Source organism: Physeter macrocephalus, chromosome 18 (assembly GCF_002837175.3).
Source record: "Physeter macrocephalus isolate SW-GA chromosome 18, ASM283717v5, whole genome shotgun sequence".
NCBI classification, from domain to species: domain Eukaryota; kingdom Metazoa; phylum Chordata; class Mammalia; order Artiodactyla; family Physeteridae; genus Physeter; species Physeter macrocephalus.
The window spans coordinates 63,287,776-63,315,379 of NC_041231.1; the positions used below are offsets into that span (position 1 = coordinate 63,287,776).

The window sequence follows — 27,604 nt, forward strand, 5'->3', positions numbered from 1 at the left end:
CAGACAAACATGTCACAAAGAAAGAAAACTACAGGACAATATCACTGATGAACACAGATGCAAAAATCCTCAACAAAATACTAGCAAACAGAGTCCAACAGCACATTAAAAGTATCATACACCATGATCAAGTGGGGTTTATTCCAGGAATGCAAGGATTCTTCAACATACAAAATCAATCAAAGTGATACACCATATTAACAAACTGAAGGAGAAAAACCATATGATCATCTCAATAGATGCAGAGAAAGCTTTTGACAAAATTCAACACCCATTTATGATAAAAACCCTGCAGAAAGAAGGCATAGAGGAAACTTTCCTCAACATAATAAAGGCCATATATGAAAAACCCACAGCAAACATCGACCTCAAGAGTGAAAAACTGAAACCATTTCCACTAAGATCACGAACAAGACAAGGTTGCCCACTCTCACCATTATTATTCAACATAGTTTTGGAAGTTTTAGCCACAGTAATCAGAGAAGTAAAAGAAATAAAAGGATTCCAAATCGGAAAAGAAGAAGCTGTCACTGTTTGCAGATGACATGATACTCTACGTATAGTATCCTAAAGATGCAACCAGAAAACTACTAGAGCTAATCAATGAATTTGGTAAAGTAGCAGGATACAAAATTAATGCACAGAAATCTCTGGCATTCCTATACACTAATGATGAAAAATGTGAAAGAGAAATTTGCAGAAAACTATAAGACACTGATGAAAGAACTTAAAGATGATACAAACAGGTGGAGAGATATACCATGTTCTTGGATTGGAAGAATCAACATTGTGAAAATGACTCTACTACCCAAAGCAATCTACAGATTCAATGTAATCCCTATCAAACTACCACTGGCATTTTTCACAGAACTAGAACAAAATATTTCACAATTTTTATGGAAACACAAAAGACCCCGAATAGCCAAAGAAATGTTGAGGACGAAAAAAGGAGCTGGAGGAATCAGGCTCCCTGACTTCAGACTATACTACAAAGCTGCAGTAATCAAGACAGTATGGTACTGGCACAAAAACAGAAATATAGATCAATGGAACAGGATAGAAAGCCCAGAGATAAACCCACACACATATGGTCACCTTATCTTTGATAAAGGAGGGAAGGATATACAGTGGAGAAAAGACAGCCTCTTCAATAAGTGGTGCTGGGAAAACTGGACAGCTACATGTAAAAGTATGAAATTAGAACAATCCCTAACACCACACACAAGAATAAACTCAAAATGGGTTAAACCCTAAATGTAAGGCCAGACACTGTCAAACTCTTAGAGGAAAACATAGGCAGAACACTCTATGACATAAATCACAGCAAGATCCTTTTTGACCCATCTCCTAGAGAAATGGAAATAAAAACAAAAATAAACAAATGGGACCTAATGAAACTTAAAAGCTTTTGCACAGCAAAGGAAACCATAAACAAGACAAAAAGACAACCCTCTGAATGGGAGAAAATATTTGCAAATGAAGCAAATGACAAAGGATCAAGATCCAAAATTTATAAGCAACTCATGCAGCTCAATAACAAAAAAACAAACAACCCAATCCAAAAATGGGCAGAAGAACTAAATAGACATTTCTCCAAAGAAGATATACAGATCGCCAACAAACACATGAAAGAATGCTCAACATCATTAATCATTAGAGAAATGCAAATCAAAACGACAATGAGATATCATCTCACACCGGTCAGATTGGCCATCATCAAAAACTCTAGAAACAATAAATGCTGGAGAGGGTGTGGAGAAAAGGGAACCCTCTTGCACTGCTGGTGGGAATAATGTAAATTGATACAGCCACTATGGAGAACAGAATGGAGGTTCCTTAAAAAACTACAAATAGAACTACCATACGACCCAGCAATCCCACTACTGGGCATATACCCTGAGCAAACCATAATTCAAAAAGATTCATGTACCAATTTGTTCATTGCAGCTCTATTTACAATAGCCAAGACATGGAAGAAACCTAAGTGTCCATCAACAGATGAATGGATAAAGAAGATGTGGCACATATATACAATGGAATTTTACTCAGCCATAAAAAGAAATGAAATTGAGTTATTTGTAGTGAGATGGATGGACCTATAGACTGTCATACAGAGTGACGTAAGTCAGAAAGAGAAAAGCAAATACCGTATGCTAACACATATATATGGAATCTAAGGGAAAAAAAAGGTCATGAAACACCTAGGGGTAAGATGGGAATAAAGACTCAGACCTACTAGGGAATGGACTTGAGGATATGGGGAGGGGGAAGGGTAAGCTGTGAGAAAGTGAGAGAGTGGCATGGACGTATATACACTACCAAACGTAAAATAGATAGCTAGTGGGAAGGAGCCGCATAGCACAGGGAGATCAGCTGGTTGTTTTGTGACCACCTAGAGGGGTGGGATAGGGAGGATGGGAGCGAGGGAGACGCAAGAGGGAAGAGATATGGGAAAATATGTATATGTATAACTGATTCACTTTGTTATAAAGCAGAAACTAATACACCATTGTAAAGCAATTATACTCCAATAAAGATGTTAAAAAAAAGAGCTAATCAACACACACACACAAAAAGAAATGAAGGAAACAGTAGCAAAGATCAGTAAAACTAAAAGCTGGTTCTTTAAGAAGATAAACAAAATTGATAAAGCATTAGAAAAACTCATCAAGAAAAAAAGGGAGAAGACTCAAATCAGTGGAATTAGAAATGGAAAAGTAGAAGTAACAACTGACACTGCAGAAATACAAAGGACTATAAGAGACTAGTACAAGCAACTGTATGCCAATAAATGGATACCCTGGAAGAAATGGACAGGTTGTTAGAAAGATACAATCTCCAAAGACTGAACCAGGAAGAAATAGAAAATATGAACAGACCAATCACAAGCACTGAAATTGAACCTGTGATTAAAAAACTTCCAGCAAACGAAGTCCAGGACCCAATGGTTTCACAGGTGAATTCTATTAAATATTTTGCGAAGTGCTAACACCTATTCTTCTGGAATTTTTCAAAAAAATTGCAGAGGAAGGAAAACTCCCAAATTCATTCTATGAGGCCACAACCACACGGACACCAAAACCAGACAAAGATACCAAACAAAAAAAGAAATTACAGGCCAATATCACTGACAAATATACACGCAAAAATCCTCAACAAAATACTAGCAATCCGAATCCAACAATACATTAAAATGACCATACATCACGATCAAGTGGGATGTATCCCAAGGATGCAAGGATTTTTCAATATCTACAAATCAATCAGTGTGATACACCACATCAATAAATTGAAAAAAAAACATATAATCATCTCAGTAGCTGCAGAAAAAGCTTTTGATAAAATTCACCATCTATTTATGATAAAAACTCTCTAGAAAGTGGGCATAGAGGGAACCTACCTTAACACAATAAAGGTCATATAAAACAAACCTACAGCTAACATTATACTCAATGGTGAAAAGCTGAAAGCACTTCCTGTAGGATCAGGAACAAGACAAGGATGTCCACTCTTGCCACTTTTATTCAACATACTTTTGGAAGTCCTAGATATGGCAATTAGAGAAGAAAAAGAAGTAAAAGGAATCCAAATTGGAAAAGAAGAAGTTAAACTGTCACTGTTTGCAGATGACATGCTATTGTATACAGAAAAGCCTAAAGATGCTACCAGAAAACTACTAGAGCTCATCAATGAATTTGGTAAAGTTGCAGGATACAAAATTAATACACAGAAATCTGGTGCATTTCTATACACTAACAATGAAAGCTCAGAAAGAGAAATTCAAGAAACAATCCCATTTACCATTGCATCAAAAAGAATAAAATACCTAGGAATAAACCTACCTAAGGAGGCAAAAGACCTGTACTCAGAAAACTATAAGACACTGATGAAAGAAATCAAAGATGACACAGAGGGAGAGATATACCATGTTCTTGGATTGCAAGATTCAATACTGTGAAAATGACTATAGTACCCAAAGCAATCTACAGATTTAGTGCAATCCCTATCAAATTACCAATGGCATTTTTTACAGAAATAGAACAAAAAATCTTAAAATTTGTATGGAGACAAAAAAGACCCCGAATAGCCAAAACAATCTTGAGGGAAAAAAATGGAGCTGGAGGAATAAGACTCCCTGACTTCAGACTATACTACAAAGCTACAGTGACCAAGACAATATGGTACTGGCACAAAAACAGAAATATAGATAAATGGAAAAGGATAGAAAGCTCAGAGATAAACCCACGCACCGGTGGTCAACTAATCTATGACAAACGTGGCAAAGATATACCATGGAGAAAAGACAGTCTCTTCAATAAGTGGTGCTGGGATAACTGGACAGCTATGTGTAAAAGAATGAAATTAGAACACTCCCTAACACCATACACAAAAATAAACTCAAAATGGATTAAAGACCTAAATGTAACACCAGTCACTATAAAACTCTTAGAGGAAAACATAGGAAGAACACTCTTGGACATAAATCACAGCATGACCTTTTTTGATCCACCTCCTCGAGAAATGGAAATAAAAACAAAAGTAAACAAATGGGACCTAATGAAACTTAAAAGCTTTTGCACCTCAAAGGAAACTATAAACAAGATGAAAAGACAACCTTCAGAATGGGAGAAAATATTTGCAAACGAATCAATGGACAAAGGATTAATCTCCAAAATACATAAACAGCTCATACAGCTCAACATTACAGAAACGAATAACCCAATCCAAAAATGGGCAGAAGACCTAAATAGACATTTCTCCAAAGAAGACATACAGATGGCCAAGAGGCACATGAAAAGCTGCTCATCATCACTAATTATTAGAGAAATGCAAATCAAAACTACAATGAGGTATCATGTCACACCAGTTAGTATGGGCATCATCAGAAAATCTAAACACACCAAATGCTGGAGAGGGTGTGGAGAAAAGGAACCCTCTTGCACTGTTGGTAGGAATGTAAATTGATACAGCTACTATGGAGAACAGTATGGAAGTTCCTTAAGAAACTAAAAATAGAACTACAATATGACCCAGCAATCCCACTACTGGGCATACACCTAGAGAAAACCATAATTCAAAAAGTCATGCACTTGTTAGAATTTATTCCCAGACTTCAATGTAGACTTACAGAAGCAAATATCCAGAATTAGAACCTGGGAACCTGCTTTTCTTACAGTTTCCAAGTAAGAATCTTAACATCAGTTTACTGAATGCTGCTAGTCTGTCTTTGCAAGAATACAAGATACAAAAATATATATAAACTTCTATAAGTGGCCACAAAGTGACCATTTCTATATTTCTCAATCCCGAGTTAATTTCTGCAACAACCCCCATTTCACAGTCTATATCCAAAGTTGGTCTCCCCAATCAGATAAATTTAAATATGAGTTTGTTATTAGTTGTTGATAATTAAATTATTAATTTTTGAGAGAAATTACATAGTAATGATATATTCAAAAGGAAGTTCATGAAAGATTAGAGACAGATATAGAAGTATTATGGGTGAAAAGAGATAATGTTAGACCTGTGTTTAAAAAGTGGACAGAGACTAAATTACATAAGATTGACACAATGCTGTATGTTTTCAAACTGTATACATTAAGGTTTATTATACTACATTCCTTACTTTTATCAATGTTTGAACTTTTCTGAAATATACTTTATAAAGCACTATGATTGTTGGTAGTAGAGGTATCTGTTCTTACACTTCTTCTTGGTTCAGCAACAGACTATGCTTTCCAGCCCTACTGCAGTTTAGGGATGGCCATATAATTAAATTCCTAACAATGAAATATGAGCAAAAGTGGTCTTTGTTGTGTTCCTGGTCTAGGACTTTAAAGAGAAAAAGCCTCCTTCCTAGTTATTCTCTTTCATTTTTTTCCCTGCTAGAACCTGGGTGTGGTGAGCCAATCTTAACGAGGCACCCTCCATGGCAACACTCTATGATGCTGTTGGAGCCCGCAAAGGAATGACTGGGTTTTTTTTTTTTTTTTTTTTTTTTTTTGTGGTACGCGGGCCTCTCACTGTTGTGGCCTCTCCCGTTGCGGGGCACAGGCTCCGGACGCACAGGTTCAGCAGCCACGGCTCACGGGCCCAGCCGCTTCGCGGCATGTGGGATCCTCCCGGACCGGGGCACGAACCCGTGTCCCCTGCATCGGCAGGCGGTCTCTCAACCACCGCGCCACCAGGGAAGCCCAATGACTGGGTTTTGATTGAATGATTGGAAAAGAGTCATCCTCAAGTCTTAAAAAAAAAATCCAAAACCTTGAATGGTTATGTGAATAAGAAATAAACTAATTTTGTGTTAAGCCACTATACTTTTGAGTCATTTTTATAGCAGTTTAGCCTATCCTAATGAATATCATGAGAATTTGTTGTATATGCTTTTCTGAAAACAAAATAAAGCTAATTTAAAGGTTAGAAATTTTTAGAGAAAACATTAAATATTAATCCAAAATAATACTGATAGAGTAATTATTAATTATTTACAAAAGTCATAATATCTCTTGAGATATAAATGTAGCTAATTGTAGGTAATGTTAATGTTCAAAGGAAATTGTGTTAATGAAGATGTACTATTAAATTGGTTGTGATAAAATTACATGATCAAATTATTGTATCATTATTGTGTTGTGTAGGCTTTTGTTATAAAATTAAAACTATAAAGTTCATGTTCATAGTACATAATCTGTTTTTAGGAAAAACTAATGTTAACAAGGCATAATAATAGCTTATGTAGTAATTATTTTATATTTGTTATTCATTTACTCTAAATATTTTATTGAACACATACTGTAAGCAAATAACTGATCATTCATCACGCAGTCTATTAGCAAAAATGAAAAAAAATTAAATATGCAAATATAGTACAAAGGATTTAGTCCCACATAGGGCTAAATGCAAGTGTCCATGAACTCAGTAGTCAGATAAATTGGGGACTTGGTGTGATAAGTTTAATTATGTTCCATCCAAGAAATGAGTGCACAGAATTTTTGAACATTTCAGTGATGTGTATGTATATACATATATATGTGTACACACACACAGAGCAGTAATGAAAAGCATCAGTATCAATTTTATCTGGATCCTCAAAACAATAGATGCTATCAATAAAATCCAAAATGAATGTAAAACCATCAAACAGAACTTCTCAGGTTTGGTTGCTTGGCAATAGATTCCCTGATGGAGTTTCACATGCAGGATATTTGTTAGGGATAACTCTTGTGGAAAAGAAAGGGAAATGAAGAAGGACTGGGAAGAAGTTATCCTGAAATGAAGGCCCTGCAAACCCTCAGTCAGTCCCGTCAAGAGCTCTGCAACAATATGGCTTGTCAGAGGTGTCCTGCAGAGGCTCAAAATAGCTGCATTTTTATACCTCTGGCTGATGCAGGCTGTTTAGGGAAGGGACCCATTGGTAAAAGTGGTTCTATGAAGTTGAGACAAACCTTGAAATAGATAACAGCTGTAAAATGTATTGGTACCTGGCACAATTTCTTCCCTTTGACAGGGATCTAGGGGTCAAATCCCCATGTTCCCTTGAACTTGGAAGATATAGTGAACTAGGGTCTTCCTCTGAACTAATATGATTTAAAAATGTGAATGCTTTATAAATGAACTGGCTATGAAAGAAGGAGAGGTGGCTGGGTTAGGACTGGTACCGTATCCCATGGTTTGTCAGAGCAAAGGATGCTTAGAACACATACCCCATGTACCAAATAAGAGCTATGAACTGTAGGGAGCTAGCATGGGGTGAATAGCACTCTTCAAGACAGCTTGCTAAGGGGATGAGAAACCTCAATAGAAAGCACCCAGAGGTGTACCTCCAGATATCTAGGCATCAACCAGGAGTTGAAAACAACAAGCCAGAAAAAAGATGCATGTTATTTAATGAACTCAAGTTGTCTTTATCACTAGAAGTGCCTAAAAATATATTTTATTATTTGAGAATCATCAGAAGAATATAGAATGCATCCTAGTTTTCTTCTAGAAAGACAGGGAAAAATTCATCTTGCAGAATAAGATAAATGGAGAGTGATAGAAAAGTTTCAGGTTCTTTTCTCATTATTTTCTGTGCACCCTACTTGTTCAACAAAATAGTGTACTCACACTGAACTTCATATTTTTATGCTTGCTTACATCATTTTGCTTAAATTATGTGTAAAAACTATATTTTCTAAAATAGGAAGTAAGGTTAAATTAAAAAAAAAAAAAACCAACTCATGCACCCCAATGTTCATTGCAGCAATATTTACAATAGCCAGGTCATGGAAGCAACTTAAATGCCCACTGACAGACGAATGGATAAAGAAGATGTGGTACATATATACAATGGAATATTACTCAGCCATAAAAAGGAACGAAATTGGGTCATCTATAGAGACGTTGATGGACCTAGAGACTTTCATACAGAGTGAAGTAAGTCAGAAAGAGATAAACAAATATCGTATATTAACGCATATATGTGGAATCTAGAAAAATGGTACAGATGAACCAGTTTACAAGGCAAAAACAGAGACACAGATGTAGAGAACAAATGTATGGACACCAAAGGGGGAAAGCGCGGGGTTGGGGGGTGATGGTGGTGTGATGAATTTGGAGATTGGGATTGACATATATACACTAATATGTATAAAATAGATAACTAATAAGAACCTGCTGTATAAGGAAGGAAGGGAGGGAGGGAAGAAGGAAGGAAGGAAGAAAGAAAGGAAGGAAGGAAGGAAGGGAGGAAAGAAGGAAGGGAGGGAGGGAGGGAGGGAGGGAGGGAGGAAGGAAAAAAGAAAGATTGCTATTATCCTAAGATCAGTTCTGTTTTCTCTTAGTCAAAGTTATTTTGGTTGCACATAACATAAAACAATCAGAGCCACCTTAAATAATTATCAGAAAATTGTGTATCTTGGAAAAATCCTGGGGCTTCTTAAGGAAGTAAGGTTAGCTGGGGCCCTGGAAAGACCTCCTTGGAATGGCCTCAGTCTGTGTATCTGTTTTGTTCTGAAGTACAGACTTACAACCCCAGAGTCTACTTTTCCCCTGTATCAGGAACCAACCCAAACTGGGTGACCTCTTTCCTTTAATGCCAATTTCTCACCAGAAAAAGTCGGGTGGCTGCTCTGATCCCTTTGGGAGCAGCCAAGTGAACACGGGTGAGTAATTCAGTGCCCTGAAGAAGTGGGTCAGGGTTTTAAGAGAATATGGGTCAAAACAAACTTAGAGAATCCTGTGAAACATCAATTATATGATATCAGTCATCAGGAACTAGAAAGTGAATTGCATCTAAGAAAGTTGTACTTATTTTTTCATTTCTAATTGGAAGTGGTCAAAATGAGCTACTAAGAGTAAACATCAGACACTTCAGAGACTTTTTTTCTCTCCTTATTCACCTAATGTGGATCTTAAAACTAATACTGTGAAAGTCTGATACATATATAAAAAAGACATTTTCTTTCAGGGATTTAAATATGTCTATAAACTATTATTTAACATAAATCATACACTCTAATATTTCATGTTCAGACAAATTTCAAAAGCAGTTTTCCTTTATGGTAAATAAAGAATTATTGTCCGATACTATGAAATTTTTTAAATAAGATAAAATTGATATTCATAAATCATCTAATCCAAACTTCCATTTCCAAGGAAGTATCAACATATATCTTTTGAGAAAAACAAAATAGTTATTTTTCCTTTTCTCAATTTTCTATAGGAGGTTTTAAATACCCACATAGGAACCGACTTCAGTACTTCACAAGGCTATCTCACTTCATGGCATGTAAATTCATTTTACTTCTTGTCCAGATCCAAACAAATTGTCCACTGCATCCCTATTTCTAAAACCCAGAACACAACCATTTTCCTTCAGGGAGTAGCCTTCCTGCCTGTATAAACATACTCCCCCAAGAATTACCTTGTCAGAATCCAGCACTGATGTACTGTGTCAGTCTGGATCATTGTTAAATCTTCTTTTTGGCTATTAGTGTTGACACGATGGGCACCTGCGTGTTTACGAAATCATAGTGGTATGGTACCTGTGCTTTAGAGATTAGTCTAAAGTCACCAGTCACTTATGCCCTCGGGCAGTTTCCAAAGCTATGTCACATTTCAGGGTAATTGCGATGCTGTCTCTTAATATGCCACTGATGATCAAGAGGTATCAAAGGGCTATCACTGTGGATGGAGATGTTGGTCCCAGTTGTTCGTCTGCAGGTGTACCTATTTTACCCAGGGTAGGTCTGTCAATTCTGTACAGTGTATTGTTTCTGTACAATATATTTTTTACCTGCAAAAATAGAAAAAGCATATAACCTACTATCTAAAATTATATGGTCTTTTTTTTTAAATAAAATGTTTTTTGTTTGTTTGTTTTTTGTGGTATGCGGGCCTCTCACTGTTGTGGCCTCTTTCGTTGCGGAGCACGGGCTCCGGCTCACGAGCCTAGCCGCTGCGTGGCATGTGGGATCTTCCCGGACCGGGGCTTCCCGGACCGGGGCACGAACTTGTATCCCTTGCATCGGCAGGCAGACTCTCAACCACTGCGCCACCAGGGAAGCCCTAAATAAAATGTTTAATGCATCTACTTTACCCACTATTTTGTGATTCTAGAACCTACTTTGTTAGTGAGGACAGGGCAATTGTTCACATTTTACTAGATATCACTACTGCTGAGTAGCAGCAAGTACCTTACTTCTTTATTGAAAGAATGCTATCCTTGTCATAGTCAGTAAACTTCAAGGCCTCTGGAATGGCTAGTCTCCTCCTCAGTTGCAGTAAGGAAAGTGTATTCATAATGTTCTTAAAAGATTATGTTCTAAATCCTGAGGAAATGGCAAAAAATTCATATAGCTATATATAATTTTAAAGCACAGTCCAAAAACATGTCATGCTTAATCATTCTAAGGCAGCCATTGTTCCCTTTGTATTGGAACAAACATACTGAGGATCAATATTGCAGACAGTTCACATATACTTAGACACTATGATCTTTATTTCTCTATATTTTATGTGCTTAAACACTATACTATATCTTTTAACACTTTAAACATGATAATGAGCAAAAGAAAATCTTTTCAGTAAATGATACTAGATATTTAAATCTTAAAAAAAAAATAAGAACTTTGATCCTATCTTGACACCATATACAAAAGTTACCTCTAGATGTGTCATAAACCTATACTTAAAAGCTAAAACCATAAAGCCTCTAGAAAAAAATATTGAGAAGACCCTTTGTGACTTTGAGGTAGGCAAAGATTTCCTAGGGAGGACACAGCACTAAAGTATAAGAAAAAAACAATGAATTAGACTTCAGAAAAAAATTAACTTCTGCTCTTCAAAAGACACTTAAGAAAATTAAAAGCTAAGCCACATATTGGGAAAAAATATTTGCAGTATGTATACCTCACAAAGGATGCAAATCCAGAATATACAAATTACTCCACCAACAATAAAAAGACCAACAATCCAATTAAAAGTTTGTCAACTTTCTAACCAATTGTTTCAAGTAGGATAACAGATACAAATTGCCAAAAAGCATTTGAAAACATGTTCAACATCATTAATCATCAAGGAATTGCATATTAAAAGGGGAAAGGGGGGGATAAATTAGGAGTTTGGGATTAACATATACACACTACTATATATGAAATAGATAACCAACAAGGACCTACTGTATAGCACAGGGAACTATACTCAGTAACTTGTAATAACCTATAATAGAAAAAAAAATCTGAAAAAAAATATATAAAAATAACTGAATCACTTTGCTGTACATCAGAAACTAACACAACATTGTAAATCAACTACACATTAATAAAAAAATAAAATTAAAAAAAGATTCAAACAAACAAACAAACAAAAACTACAATAAGTTACCACTTGAAATACTAGAATAGCTGTTGTTAAGACTGAGAACTTCAGGTACTGGCAAGCAAGTAGAACAAACAGAGTTTTCATACAATGTTGGTGAGAGATAAAACAGTGCAACCACTTTAGGAAATTATTTTGCAATCCCATATAATATAAATAAGGTTTACCATATATACACATACACACACACACACACACACACACACACACACACACACACACACACACATTCTAAGACCCAGCAATTCTGTTTTATGTAAAGAGAATGCATGTCCACAAACATCTTGCACATGAACATTCATAGCAGCCTATTCATAATAAGCATAATAAGCTATCCCTGAAAACAGCCCAGATGTCCATTCACAAGCGACTGGATAATCAAATTGTGAGATATTGATACAATGGAACATTACTCAGCAAGGAAAAATAAACTATTGATAAATGTAGCAACATGGATAACTTTCAATATGTTGAACTTAAGAAGAAGGAAGAGTGCGTACTCTTTGAGTTTCTGAGTCTTTCCTAATCCCACATCTATCGCATGCATCTACTTTTTTCTTTGTGGGTTCTTAGGACTTGTCGTCACATGTGACTTTGTTGACCACTGACACCTTCTTGACACATTTTCCCCATGAATTTGTGATGCTACAGTCAATGTATAAATTTGTTGCCTCCATTCTGATCAGTGATCCACAGTGAGCATGAGATGGGCACCAGCATGTGCTGGACATTTAGATCCTTTAAGCTTGTATTATGAGCATTTCTCCACACTAAGTGGCATTATAGTGTGAAAAGATGGATGTATTATATTTCCAAGATTTGTTTTGGCACTGGAGGAAATATTAACTATGTTGGATCTGAAAGAAGACATTCGTATATGCAAAACTTTATTTATTTTAAGGTTAAGCATTAATTTATGAAACATTTATTTGTGTGGGGGGGGTATTTCTTACCCTGGAATGTGATAAAAATTATTTGAGAGCTACTGTTATAATAGAAAGAACACAGTAGGTGATGTCAAAACACTAGTGTTTGAATCCTAGATCTGCCATTTGGCTGCTTTGTGACTCTGGGACAATTTCTAAATCTGTTTGAGCCTTTGCTTCCTCATCTATGATACAGGCTCTTGTCAACTATACCACGGATCAATCATCAATCATCTCATGAATCCTCTGCAAGTTTACCTGCAGTATTTATCCAAAAGCAGAAATCAATGAAGATTCTTTTCTTTACTCCACTTTGTTTTTTAAAAAATAAATTGAGGCAAATGTTATGAATAGTGAAATGCAGTTTTTAGGTTTACAATTTGATAAGTTGTGATAACTGTATAAGCTGTATATGCAGGGCTCTTGACAAGAATAGAGAACATTTCCATCAGCCCAGAGACTCTCCTTATACAGCTTTACCATGACTCTGCATTCCTTTGGCAACCACTATTCTGATTTCTATCATCATAAATCACTTCTTTCTTCAACTTTATATAAATGTTCTTTTAGATTGTGCAGTTTTTACAGTCGACAAGTCCAAACTTCTTAACATAGTTTACAAGACATATGTGATAAGCCTTTACCATTTTCTTTAGACCCACTTTTCTACATGCTTTCTCTTTTACTGTATTTTCCAAGCATATTTAATCTGTTGGGTTCCTGGACCCAATTCCAAAGACCCCTTTCTTGTGCTTCAGATGACAGTTGTGAGTCCAGACTGTTACCTGTACTTCTAATCTACTGGTTGTAAACCAGAGGTTCCCAGGGCCCCCCTCTCTCCTTGGGGACAATTAATTTGCTACAGAACTCAGAGAAGCATCTTACTTACTAGAACTTCTGTTTATTACAAGGTGATACACTCAGGAACAGCCGGGTGGAAGAGATGCACAGAGCAGGTCTGGAAAAGAGTGCAGAGCTTCCAAGTCTTTTCGGAGCTCAGCATTCTCCCCAGATCTCCACTTGCTACCAATCTGGAAGAAATCTGAATCCAGTCCTTCTATGTTATTATCCAGGTTTCATTACATAGGCATGGTTGATTAAATCACTGGCGGCTGGCAACTGATTCAAGCTCTAGCCCCTCTCCCCAAAGGTCTGGGGGGTGGGAAGGAGAGGTAGGACTGAAAGTTCCTACCCTCTAATTACCAGTTGGGCCCCCTGGCAATCAGCCCCCATCTTTAAGTTACCTAGGGGCTTTTCAAAAAGTCACCTTATTTACATTACAAAAGACACCTTTACAGCTCTCTTCACTTAGGAAATTCCAAGAGTTTTAAGAGCTCTGGCCAGAAACAGGTAAGATGATCAAATATATATTTATATATATATATATATCTTATTGTAAATCATAATATCACACTTAACTTCTACCTATTCAAAAAAATGTTCTCTTTCTTTTCAGGCTTTGGAGATGTTTGCTGTATCCATGTATCATTCTCCCAGATTATAACCCCTTCTTCACTGAATCTCCACCATATCCTACTTCTGTGTTAGATCTCAACTAACAGCTTCTGTGTTAGTTCTCAACTAACACGGCCCTTCCCACTGAGGCCGCCCATGATCTCTGTGGGCTCCTAAAGCATCATCTATTTGTCTTGTCATTGCATTTCACAGATGCTATGGAGATTGCATATTTAATTGCCTGTAACTCTGTCCTCTCCTCTACCTAAAAGTAGGTCTCAGATAGTAATACAGAGTACAGATAATAGCAACCAATTGGACCAAGTCTGTACTGTTTCTCATTTATCACCTGTTTCGTATATGCTTCACACACACACACACACACACACACACACACACACACACACATATACAGTCTGCTCATTTTACTCACAGAGAAACCATTTGGTTTATTGTACTTCATTCCAAATACTTATCACCTCATCTAATTCCATTAAATGGCTTTTAATTGTCATAACGCTTTCTTATACCAGATTTTCCTTGTATGGATATGATATAATTTCCAATCTTTCACTAATTTCAGAATACTAGCTTACTACAGAGCCATCTATCCTCATGAAGTCCATTCCAAACAATTGCATATCCTCATGAAGTCCATTCCAAACAATTGCATATAATAAATTGCTATCTGCCTCAGCACATCAAATGACTTTCATCTTCACACAATTCCTTAAAGGCCCCTTCTTGCACCAGATCTTAGATGGATAAAAAGGCAGCTTCTAGTTTTTGGCTTCTAAGGAGAAAAACAGACTATGTGGAGATATGGATGATACTTAATTCAATTTAACACTCACATTTACATGCCTAAATATACAGTAAGAACTGTATTCTGTTATGTATTCATGTTACTGTTTTCATTTTATAGTCTTCTTTTATACAATGAGTGTATTGCTACATGTAAATCAAATTTCTAAAAATCAAAATCCTTAAATTTCCTAAAGAAAATTATTTTAAAGGAAACAAATTCTCTAGTAACAGATTTAACTTAACTCTCCTAAAAGTTTTTCAAAGCAAGATCTTGGTATTTCCTTAAACAAGTCATATTCTGCAATACTGTTTAGTGTTTCAATGTTTAATGTTTAATGTTGCTTTTTGAGACTTTCACATTATAGTTGGACATTTACTTAACTTCTGATTTATTATTTAAAAAATCCAAATGGATTAGGCTATCCTCTAATCTGCCTCTTTATCTTTCCCATAATATAGGGACAATATTACCTGCCTTTTTGGATATAATGTAAGGATGTGACCCACAGTATATGTTCAAGAAAAGGAGCTATTACTCTAGTCATCCCTTTCTTCTCAAAATGAACAGATTTCTTCTCCTTCAGTCTCTACTGAGTTTCCGTCACCGAGGCTCTGTCTCCTGAGTTGCTCAGGGTCTATCATTTTCTGACATACAATGAACCTGCTAAAAATAGCTATACTCGAGAGAAAACATGTTCATTCTGCTTTTCTATTTGAAGGTAAAATCTAATCTTCAATGTTTTGAAGGAAATGGGCATCAATTGTGCCATTCCTGATAAAAGTGTAATAATACAGACCAATCTGTTTCAAAGTTATTAAATCCTAAAGCCTCATTACCTATAGATAACATTTGAATCAGGCCATGCTGGTGAAACCGGTTCTCAGCTTCTGACCACATGTGAACTCTGCTCAATTCCCAAATTTTAAACAAAACTGACACTCCCTCAAGACACAAGAGAGGACCTATGGTTGTTCTTCCTTCCTAGAAGAATTTGGCAAATGTAAGCAGGTCTCTTAAAAAAATAACATGGAAAGAAAAAGTCTCAGCAAATCACACAAAGTTCTCCAATCCCTCTTTTGGATCCAAAAAAAGAAAAAAAAAGTGTTCTGCTCTTTACCATCTCACCACTAAACTCCCTCAGAAACAACAGTCGATGTAAGACACTGAAAACGTAGGCTGCCTCGATAATCCTTAACCCAATTCTGTACTAAGGTAAATTTCCCCATTTATAAATGTATTTGCCTTTTATATACTATACTTATTTAAAGACACTGTGGAAGAATTCATCCAATACTCGCATTCAGGAACATATTTCAGAAGTGAGTGATGACCACCACGCTGATCTCCTCGAAGTACTTTGCATGTTAATATCTGACCTTCCTGCAAAGCCTGCCTGAAGCAGTGTCTCTCCCACGGGTGACAGGATGCTGTAACCAGTACACCTGCCTCTGGGTAAGAAAGCCTGGGTTTCAGCTTTATAATTTATTTGCTGTGTGATCTGAGATAAATTAACTTCTCTAATTCTTAATTTTTCTCATTTGTAAGATAGGGTAATGCTAGTAACTATCTCATAGGATTGGCGAGTGGATGCATTGTGGTAGGCATGTCAGCATCCAGTACACTGCGTGACAAAGAGCATCTCCTCACCAATGTTGACAGAGTGACCATGAGAATGAAGATCTACAATCACCATGACCTCCTCGGTATCTCTGTGACACCAGCAGTCTGTAAACCCCAGCAGCTCTTACCATGCACTGTTATTTATATCTTATGTATACTGTTAAAAACTAATAAATTAACCATCTGATACCTCTTCATATACCAATAACACATACTGAGGACCGGTGTTACCAACTCACATTCAAGGACACGTGCAATCACATAGTCAAGGGTCATTGAGTCCTTGCCCCACAGGACTCATCCCCCAAACTGTAGCTAAACTATAAGTTCATCTATAGTAAAGGACCGAAAACTTTGTCATTCAGGTGTTCTTAAATGTTTATTATCTCTCTCTACTGCAAAAATTTTTTGGAAGTAGTGCTGCTGAGGGTAAGGTAAGCAATGGAGGACACGCTACAAATGATTTGCTTCCCAAAACAGTTAAAAATAATTGTGCAACAAGATACTTGGCTGTGACCTCTCAACTTTTTGACAAATAAAACATGCGATTATTTCAGAACTCTCCACTGGAGAAAATGAAGAAGTCATATAACATGGGTATCTGCTAACATTCCTTTGGGAGATCAGCTATTAACCAGTATTCTATTATTTTTTAAAAATATATATTTCTGTATCATACTTATTTTATTGAAATTCACCATTTCTGTAAGAAAAGGATCATATTACAATCTATTAATATATTAAGTCTTACACTGTTTATAGCTTTAAAGAAACCAACTGGTGTCAGGATATAATTCCGATTAAGCTACATTTCTTATAATCTGTATTCAGACAAGAAAAGGGATCAAATCAAATGTCCAAACAAATAAAGACATAGGAAAGGCTGGTGACACTAGAGAGTCATCTCCAAGGGTTTCTAAAAACCATCTCTAAAACTTCCCTCCTTCTACAGCTGCTATGGGAACACAGAGCTCCAATCTAGTTTGTATACTTAATAGAAACCAAAAATTTTGATCAGATATTATGTCCATTATCCAGATGGATTTATCCTGGTCATGCTCATTCTTACATAATTAGTTAATGAAATATTAATGTACAAGACTGAACCTGCCTTCAAAAGAAAATCTTATAAAGAAATAAATTAAAACACAAATGAATGGAGACTGGATATTATATATAAAATAAACACAGAAGACTTTGCAGAAGGGGGCAGGAAGAAGGCAGGCTGGCTGGGTACCATGTGACTCAGGCAGTGGTTTTGCTAGTTTTTCTTGTGTTTCATACATGCCAAAGTGGGAGCTGGAAAGGTTGGAAACCCAGGAATATCAACAGAAGGAGACCAAAAAATGGCTCAAGCAAAGCCTGCTCTCTCCGGCCACAGGACTAGAAAGAGGGCAACCTTGCAAGACAGAAAACTTTTAGACAACAAACATCCTTCCCCAGCCAAACAACACAGAAAACAAAACCAAACCCAAAAACCGGTGTCTCACGCTCACCCCCATCAAGAAAAATTAAATAGGGAGCCTGGGCATCCAGCCTCCCTCCACTGTGAAGGGGCACCCCTTCCCTCTGGGGGAGGCAGTGGGACTGAATAGGCAACAGGGCTTCCGTACCACCGGCAGTGGGGACAGAGGCCACGTGGAGACCCGGATGTCCACCCTCAGGAGCAGGACCAATGCATCCTTCCGCCTCCAAGCCAGGGGGTGTCAGAGAATCTTTCACTCCTGCTGGAACTCCTCCCCACCCCTCTCGGTGTCACTAAAGACCACACAGGAACAGCAACAAGGGGCTGCTCCCTCCCTCCCCTAGGCGCCTGGGGGAGCCTGGACTCTCCCTGCCCCAGAAGCATCCAGGCAAGCAGCATCCCCTCCCTCTGCTGGCCTGCTGTCAGAGGTGGCCTGCCTATGACAATAGCATTTAAAGGTGTGACATGGTCATACTCTGATCTTGAATGAACCACTCTGACAGGGTGTGTGTGTTGGGGTGGGGAGGAGAGAGAGGGAGGATGGTGAGCACTGGTAAGAGAGACAGAAGAGAAAAACCAACAGTGTGTAGTGCTTGTAAACCAAGGGAGAAGCCAAGTTTCACCTGCTGGGAATGAAAGGAGTATGGAATTTTTTAAGTGGTAGGAGGCTGAAGAACTTCGGACACAGGGATCCACTTCCCTTGATGAAAAGGAGGATGAAGCCAGCTGCCCAGAGTGACGGACATGTGGCCTGATGAGGAGGCCAAGCAGGTGCGGAATGAGCCTCAAGAGACCCAGGTCCTCGGCTAACCAGGCTCAAGTCAGACACATGCAAGCGACCACTGACGGAGGGAACACGATATTTTAAAATCTCTCGTTGGAATCATCTTTTATAAGATAATTTATTTCATAATTTGGTGTATGAGTTCAAATTTCACTCAGCAGTGATTCAGAGAGTTAAGTCAGTGCTCATTTTATTACAAAATCAAGCTTCAAGTTGAGGTCCACAATGCCATTAAAACATTAAGGAAAATCTTAAAAGCATCATCTTATATTTGTAGAATTTCTGCTTATGTTTTTGTTTTAGTTGTACAAATATTCCTATTTTAAAATACAGCTTACATAGTCAGAAACAGCATTTTTTAACTTTAAAAGAACCCTGGCTGGTGGATATTCGTTTTGCTGTTTTACAGGTGAAGAAACTGAGAATCAGAAAGGAAATAAATGAAATATCCTTTATTTCACAGTTGGCAGGGGTGTCAACACTCCATCCCAAGTGTTTTGTTTGCTAAAGCAGAATTTCTCCACTATATGATAAATGTGTTTTAACTGCAGATCAAAGATACTTTTAACTTAGTTTTTTTTGCCAATTTTTATTTTTATTTAAGAAACATAAATAAGATTATCCCAAATTTATTGGGAGAGAAAAGAGATTACATCAATCAAAGGAAAAGTCACATGAACACTATTTTTTATCAGAAGTTGGTTTTAGACATTATACCAATACCTTTCTTTAACTTAAGAACACACCATGTTTTATGGAAAATATTTCAAGGAACACATTCTGAGTTTAAAAATGATCCTTACTGAAAATCTAAATGTAGTTAAATCACAAGTCAGCATTTGTGATAAATTATTAATCCATGTTCCTCTCATTCATCCACACCTGCAAACAGGCCAATCCTAGATGGAAGGGCAAGCTTTTCACCAAAATTTGAAAAAAGCACCCAGAGTTTTTTTTTTAAATCACTTGAACTGTTGGGATATTTGGCAATATTTGACTTCATCATATGATGAGTCAACCAAAACAATGATGAATCTACCAATATTTATGAAGAATTCAGGTTAGGAAATCTTGCCAGCCAGAGAACCCAAAACACTCTCAATTGGACAAGAATTTATTAATCCTCCTAAAGGTATGGAATCACCATAATTGAATCTTTAAATTTGAACAGATCTATGTCTGTCAGCAGACAGGCATGCTTTACTGCAAACAAGAATATTTCCATGCATATACATTTTTAGCTCCCAAGCCTTGAGAATGGTTCAGTAAACGTAAAAACATAAATCTGTCCCCAGTGCCCAAAATAATGTTTATGCTTCAAATTGCATTATAATGCAATAAATGTATTATTAATCATTAAACTAAGAAGGAATGAAAAAAGTTTCCAAAATATTCAGCCACTGACTTTGGTATTCTGAATACACAAACACCACTCCTTTGCATCAGCAGTAGTCCCAGAATTCATTAGAATTACAAAGAAATCTAGTCCAACTCCTCAATTTGAGAGACTGACCCAGGAAAGGGAAATTTACCAAGATTCAGTTTAGGCAAAAGTGGAATTAAAATACAGGTATCTGGATTCACAGTTTAGTGCACTTCCCAGCAGTACCACAGATATAAATAACCTCATCTAATTTCATCTGGCAAGCAAATTCAGAGGCTGAGTGGAACTTCAAGAATCATGCTGAATTTGCTGTTTTATCATACTCCAAAGCACCTTCCATACAAATAAGCAATTAAACAATATTATAATCACAGAAGAAAATTCTTTTAACTACTCAAACATATTATACTCTTCAAACCATATTATTCAAGATTTTTCTAAGTAACAACACAATACATAAAATGTTTGGGCTCTTCCTTTCACTTTCTCAGAATCATTCCTACTGAAAGTACACAGCAGGAAGAAGTGAAATAACAAACTACAACAAAAATTACAAAATAACCAACAAACTAGCACTTTTAACCCTATGGCCTTCAATTCTAAGTGAAGCAGTCACAACTGAGCACTGATTTGCATCTACCACCAATCAAAAAAGCAAAATAAATCACTGTGAAAGCTCATTGGTTTACATCACTGCCCTTGTATGTATTAGCTTCCAGAAAATCATTCCGAAGAACTGAATCATCTGGATCATTTTTATTACTCACGCAGTCTTGAGACGGTCTGCACAGTCCTGGCTGAAATGTACTTCACTGAGCACCTTCTTTCCAAATGAACATCTGTGTCAGGTTTATTTATAGCTGCTGCCTTCAATCAGTACATTTCCAGGGTGAGAAATAAAATTATCTCAACAACGCTCTCCTATAGAGATCCGAAACAAGACTTAAGAATCTAGGCAGATGGCCTTTGAAAAGATAATGAAAGATCTATGTAAAATGTATGTTAAGGTTTATTAGAGATTCAAAAGGACACTGTTCAATAAGTACACATAAAGAGCCTCAGGTACAATTAGAGAATTTAAATCTTGTGTCTCTTTTGGCCTATCTCTTTATATACTCAAGATTATTATCATCACCTCCTCTACCCTCTTTTCCTCATTATGTTTCCTCTGAAATTCGGACACCTCTCTCTGTTTCTTACTTAGATGTTTTTCTCTCTATATAGGAGCTTTTTCTTCCTAATTCTTTACAAAAGCAAAACATGCTTCCCCCTACTGGGAAAAAATTAAATTACAAAGTACATAGGAACATGTTCCTAAGTATCAAGAAACGAAGTTCCTGAGAAAAATAAAATGTTAAGGAACCAGGTGCACAGCCTTCTCTGACTGTTTTACCATCTGCAGAAATACTTGCACTCTATTTAGGGCTCCTCACACGCATTGCTGTAGTTTGGCAGTTTTCAGTACACTAACTCTCATTAATGACTGATGAATTAATCAAGTCTGCTGTCCCCAAAAGAAGTCCAATTAGCAGGTCTGAGAAAATGATCAATTTGTAACTTTTTTTCCATTTTAAAGCATTATCAGCTAAATGAAGACACTTCTGGAAAATATATTGAAGTAAATGATTTAAGAAGACTTTTAACCGCATTTTTAATCATTTTGAACAATCTTAATCATTTATTTACCCATTAATTTACAATATTCCTATATTTTTATGTAGTTATCTTTTTTAATAGAGTAGAGGGAGAGTTTAATTTTTTAATTGACTTTCATTTTCAACTTTAGGTTCTATTTATTTTTTTCATTCAGTAACCAAGAAAGTAGTAAGCATGATTGCATTTTCTGTCCTAAATCCTCTACAAAACCAACTTGTTCTTTGAAAAACAGTTTAGTTGTTTCACACATTCAATATTTCGATTATAAAGCTTTTCTTAATTACTTAGTATACAAAATAGAAAAACACCTGACACTTTATTGTTGTAAATAATAATCCATCAATAAAACATTTAAATAAATCTATGACTATTTGACTCATACATGGAGGATTAGAATTTTTCCTTTCATGTATACAACTAAATCTCAAAAAAGAAAACATTTCCTTTAATGCTTAAGGGCTGAGGAAGAGAAAGTTGTTACTTTTAGTTTTACTATAGGTAAGTTCATAAGAACCTAAGCTACAAAACTGCATTGTAGTCAATTTGATGATGAAGCAGTTTATTATTAATGAGGCATTCATCAAGAAAAAAAATCTGGAGTTGTTTTTAAAAAGACAGGTGTAGACTGCTACATATCTTGAGTACCTTTAGCAGTTAGACAGCATTATTTCAAGATAAATGAAGGAATTTGGTTAATACTTCTGTCATACAAAAGTTCATGTTCGTGTGTGTGTGTGTGTGTGTGTGTTTAAACGACCTTTCAAAAGAATGCAAAAGACGACATTTCTGTTCCTCTGGGAATGAAATCTCTTTTAACATTACAGGTACACAAAAGAAAATGCACACTTGGTAAAACAGTTGATCAATTGTGGAGCGTTCCCAGGGATCAGCATCTCCCAGAGCACGCAATCATCACACTTCAAATAAACTGATAAGCACTTTAGCCTCTTCCACGTTCAAAAACATAGAAGAACACACAGAATTTAATCTAGGTTAATTCTAAGACTTTCCATAGGAAAGACTGTAATTAGACTAAAGAATATCAAAATCGCTTCCCAAGCAGAAGAAAGAAAAAGAACAAAAAAGAGAAAGAAAGAAAGAAAGAAAGAAAGAAAGAAAGAAGAAAGAAAGAAAGAAAGAAAGAAAGAAAGAAAGAAAAAGAAAGAAAGAAAGAAAGAAAGAAAAAGAAATGCTGATTTGTAGGTAAGAAGCTCTTAAAACACTACATTGATCACCATTCACTAGAAATTGATTTCCCTTCCCTCTGCGGAGTGAAAATATCCCCGTGGACCGCGTAGCTCCTCACGTCTCTCCATCAAAGATCCTAAAAGGGCACGTCTCCACCGCCACAGAGCTCGCAGCTCCGGGCTCCCCAAATTCAGCTGCGGAGGGAGGGAGGGAGCGAGAATCCGCCGCCCGAGGACCTGCTCTGTCCGCAGCTCTGGGTCGAGCACCTTAGGGGACAGTCTCCGCGAAGGAGATGGGCATCCTCCCCAACTCCGCTCCCCAACCCCGCCGCGGTGACAGGGGCCAGCTGTCTGTGTCCACCTGGGGAGCAAGTCCTACCTTCGGCTAGCAGGCGCGAGGCATGCACAAAAGATGGATCCAGGCTATCTTTTTCTGCCATCAGCTCAGGCAAGTATTTCTCCTCTTCCATAGCGCGGACTTCGGACCGACCCCGGCCAGGCGCAGGGCTCCGCGCGCTCGGACGTAGGTCGCCGGCAGCCCTGCTCGTCCGCCTCCCGCCGCCCGCCGCCCGCCCCCCGCCTCCCGCCTCGCTCCGCCGCGGCTCGGGGTCTGGCGCCCTCTCCGGTCCCGCGCCGCGCCCGCCCCCGCCGTCGGGCTGCGCGGCTCCGCGCCTCCCGACCCGTCCTGCCTTGGTCCCTCGCTCGCGCCCAGCCCCGCTCGTACCAGCAGCCTGAACTGGAGAGGCGGGCACAGGGCGCGTCCCGCCTCCGCCCAACGCTAATTGGCGAGGGTGCCGAGAGAGGCGGGGCCCCGAGAGGCCGCGGGCCCTCACTGGACCTCGCCTCAAGTCGGGTCGCCTGAGTGGCAGGAGACAGCAGGAGAGGGGAGGGCAGCGCAGAAGGTGCAAGCGCTTTCTTCTCGCAGCCAGAGCCCTCCCTGGTTGTTAGGCATGCCCAGTTGTGTGGAGCCCTCCTTGTCTCCTGTTGAGGTGCCCAGAGAGAGCGGGAAAAGCACTGGTTGAACAAAGAAGCTGGGGTCCAAGATGGGAGGGCAGATGGGGGTGAGGAGGGAGCGCGGAGGGGATGGGAGAGCACCCGGGAAAGCCTCGGGAAGGTAGATGGGACTTTACCTGCGTCGCTAAGGCACAGGTGTCTCCTCTCCGTCCTGCAGCTCAGACGCACTCCAGTGTGCAGGAATCAGCTGTGCACCCGGCCTGGAAATATAATAAAGACTGCATGTGATCGGCGGCTGGTATTTCCAATGAGCCTGACCTACATCGCAGGGACGCAGTAGAATGTTCATTGATAAATAAAGCGGCTCCCGGGCTGTATTGTTGCACAGCAACACGCCTCCCCTGTATAATCATTGGGGTGTTGACATAGTTCTCGTTGTCCTCCATCCATGCCTTCTCCCCCAATCCCTATCTATGGTAGGGATTCTGGAAGGGGGCTGAATTTTAAAACTAAAAAGCAACATAATAAGTTTGTGAAGGAATTAGGAAGACACGTGGAAGAAGGAAGAGACTAGGAAACAGGTAACTACGGTTGCTCCAATTTCCTCCTTTCTCCTTTATTTAGTCTTTTTTTTACATCTTTATTGGAGTATAATTGCTTTACAATGGTGTGTTAGTTTCTGCTTTATAACAAAGTGAATCAGTTATACATATACATGTGTTCCCATATCTCTTCCCTCTTGCGTCTCCCTCCCTCCCATCCTCCCTATCCCACCCTTCTAGGTGGTCACAAACCACCTAGCTGATCTCCCTGTGCTATGCAGCTGCTTCCCATTAGCTATCTATTTTACGTTTGGTATTGTATATACGTCCATTCCACTCTTCACTTTGTCACAGCTTACCCTTCCCCCTCCCCATTACCTCACCTCCATGCTCTAGTAGGTCTGTGTCTTTATTCCCGACTTACCCCAAGGTTCTTCATGACCTTTTTTTTTTTTCTTAGATTCCATATATATGTGTTAGCATACGGTATTTCTTTTTCTCTTTCTGACTTAACTTCACTCTGTATGACAGAATCTAGTTCCATCCACTTCACTACAAATAACTCAATTTCGTTTCTTTTTATGACTGAGTAATATTCCATTGTATATATGTGCCACATCTTCTTTATCAATTCATCTGTTGATGGACACTTAGGATGCTTCCATGTCCTGGCTATTGTAAATAGAGCTGCAATGAACATCTTGGTACATGACTCTTTTTGAATTATGGTTTTCTCAGGGTATATGCCCATACTGTTCTCCATAGTGGCTGTATCAATTTACATTCCCACCAACAGTGCAAGAGCGTTCCCTTTTCTCCACACCCTCTCCAGAATTTACTGTTTCTAGATTTTTTGATGATGGCCATTCTGACTAGTGTGAGACGATATCTCATTGTAGTTTTGATTTGCATTTCTCTAATGATTAATGATGTTGAGCATTCTTTCATGTGTTTCTTGGCAGTCTGTATATCTTCTTTGGAGAAATGTCTATTTAGGTCTTCTGCCCATTTTTGGATTGGGTTGTTTGTTTTTTACATATTGAGCTGCATGAGCTGCTTGTAAATTTTGGAGATTAATCTTTTGTCAGTTGCTTCATTTGCAAAAATTTTCTCCCATTCTGAGGGTTGTCTTTTCTTAGTGGAAATGGTTTCAGTTTTTCACCATTGAGGATGACGTTGGCTCTGGCTTTTTCATATATGGCCTTTATTATGTTGAGAAAAGTTCCCTCTATGCCTACTTTCTGCAGGGTTTTTATCGTAAATGGGTGTTAAATTTTGTCGAAAGTTTCTCTGCATCTATTGAGATGATCATATGGTTTTTCTCCTTCAGTGTGTTAATATGGTGTATCATGTGGATTGATTTGCATATATTGAAGAATCCTTGCATTCCTGGAATAAACCCCACTTGATTATGGTGTATGATCCTTTTAATGTGCTGTTGGATTCTGTTTCCTAGTATTTTGATGAGGATTTTTGCGTCTATGTTCATCACTGATATTGGCCTGTAGTTTTCTTTCTCTGTGACATCTTTGCCTGGTTTTGGTATCAGAATGATGGTGGCCTTGTAGAAATAGTTTGGGAGTGTTCCTCCCTCTGCTATATTTTGGAAGGGTTTGAGAAGGAGAGGTGTTAGCTCTTCTCTAAATGTTTGATAGAATTCACCTGTGAATCCATCTTGTCCTGGGATTTGTTTGTTGGAAGATTTTAATCACAGTTTCAATTTCAGTTCTTGTGATTGGTCTGTTCATATTTTCTATTTCTTCCTGGTTCAGTCTCAGCAGGTTGTGCATTTCTAAGAATTTGTTCATTTCTTCCAGGTTGTACATTTTCTTAGCATAGATTTTCTTGTAGAAATCTCTCATGATCCTTTGTATTTCTGCAGTGTCAGTTGTTACTCCTTTTTCATTTCTAATTCTATTGATTTGCATTTTCTTCCTTGTTTTCTTGATGAGTCTGACTAATGGTTTATCAATTTTGTTTATCTTTTCAAGGAGCCAGCTTTTAGTTTTATTGATCTTTGCTATTGTTTCCTTCATTTCTTTTTCATTTATTTCTGATCTGATCTTTATGATTTCTTTCCTTCTGCTAATTTTGGGGTTTTTTGTTCTTCTTTCTCTAATTGCTTTAGATTCAAGGTTAGGTTGTTTATTAGAGATGCTTCTTGTTTCTTAAGGTAGGATTGTACTGCTATAAACTTCCCTCTTAGAACTGCTTGTTGTGATCATAAAAGATACCTGATACGATTTCAATTTTCTTAAATTTACCAAGACTAGATTTGTGACCCAAGATATAATCTATCCTGGAGAATGTTCCATGAGCACTTGAGAAAAATGTGTGTTCTGTTGTTTTTGGATGGAATGCCCTATAAATATCAATTAAGTCCATCTTGTTTAATGTATCATTTAAAGCTTGTGTTTCCCTGTTTATTTTCATTTTGGATGATCTGTCCATTGGTGAAAGTGGAGTGTTAAAGTCCCCTACTATGATTGTGTTGCTCTCCATTTCCTCTTTTATGGCTGTTAGTATTTGCCTTATGTATTTACGTGCTCCTATGTTGGGTGCATAAATATTCACAATTGTTATATCTTCTTCTTGGATCAATCCCTTGATCATTATGTAGTGTCCTTCTTTGTCTCTTATAATAGCCTTTTTTTAAAGTCTACTTTGTCTGATATGAGAATTGCTACTCCAGCTTTCTTCTGATTTCCATTTGCATGGAATATCTTTTTCCATCCCCTCACTTTCAGTCTGTATGTGTCCCTAGGTCTGAAGTGGGTCTCCTGTAGACAGCATATATATGGGGCTTATTTTTGTATCCATTCAGCTAGTCTGTGTCTTTTGGTGGGAACATTTAATCCATTTACATTTAAGGTAATTATCGATATGTATGTTCTATTCCCATTTTCTTAATTGTTTTGGGTTTGTTATTGTAGGTCTTTTCCTTCTCTTGTGTTTTCTGCCTAG

The 27,604-nt window shown here is 37.8% G+C and overlaps 1 protein-coding gene across 2 annotated transcripts in view; it reads right to left on the reverse strand.

The window, feature by feature from the left end:
- Positions 1 to 23,696, reverse strand: part of KHDRBS2 (KH RNA binding domain containing, signal transduction associated 2) — a 725,702-nt gene extending 702,006 nt beyond the window's left edge. For both annotated transcript variants that reach the window (XM_024122132.3, XM_024122131.3), the window contains exon 1: positions 23,524 to 23,696. In XM_024122132.3, coding sequence (XP_023977900.1) covers positions 23,524 to 23,614 — 91 coding nt within the window. In that variant the 5' untranslated portion in view covers positions 23,615 to 23,696. The remainder of the gene's footprint in view (positions 1 to 23,523) is intronic.
- Positions 23,697 to 27,604: the final 3,908 nt, after the last annotated feature.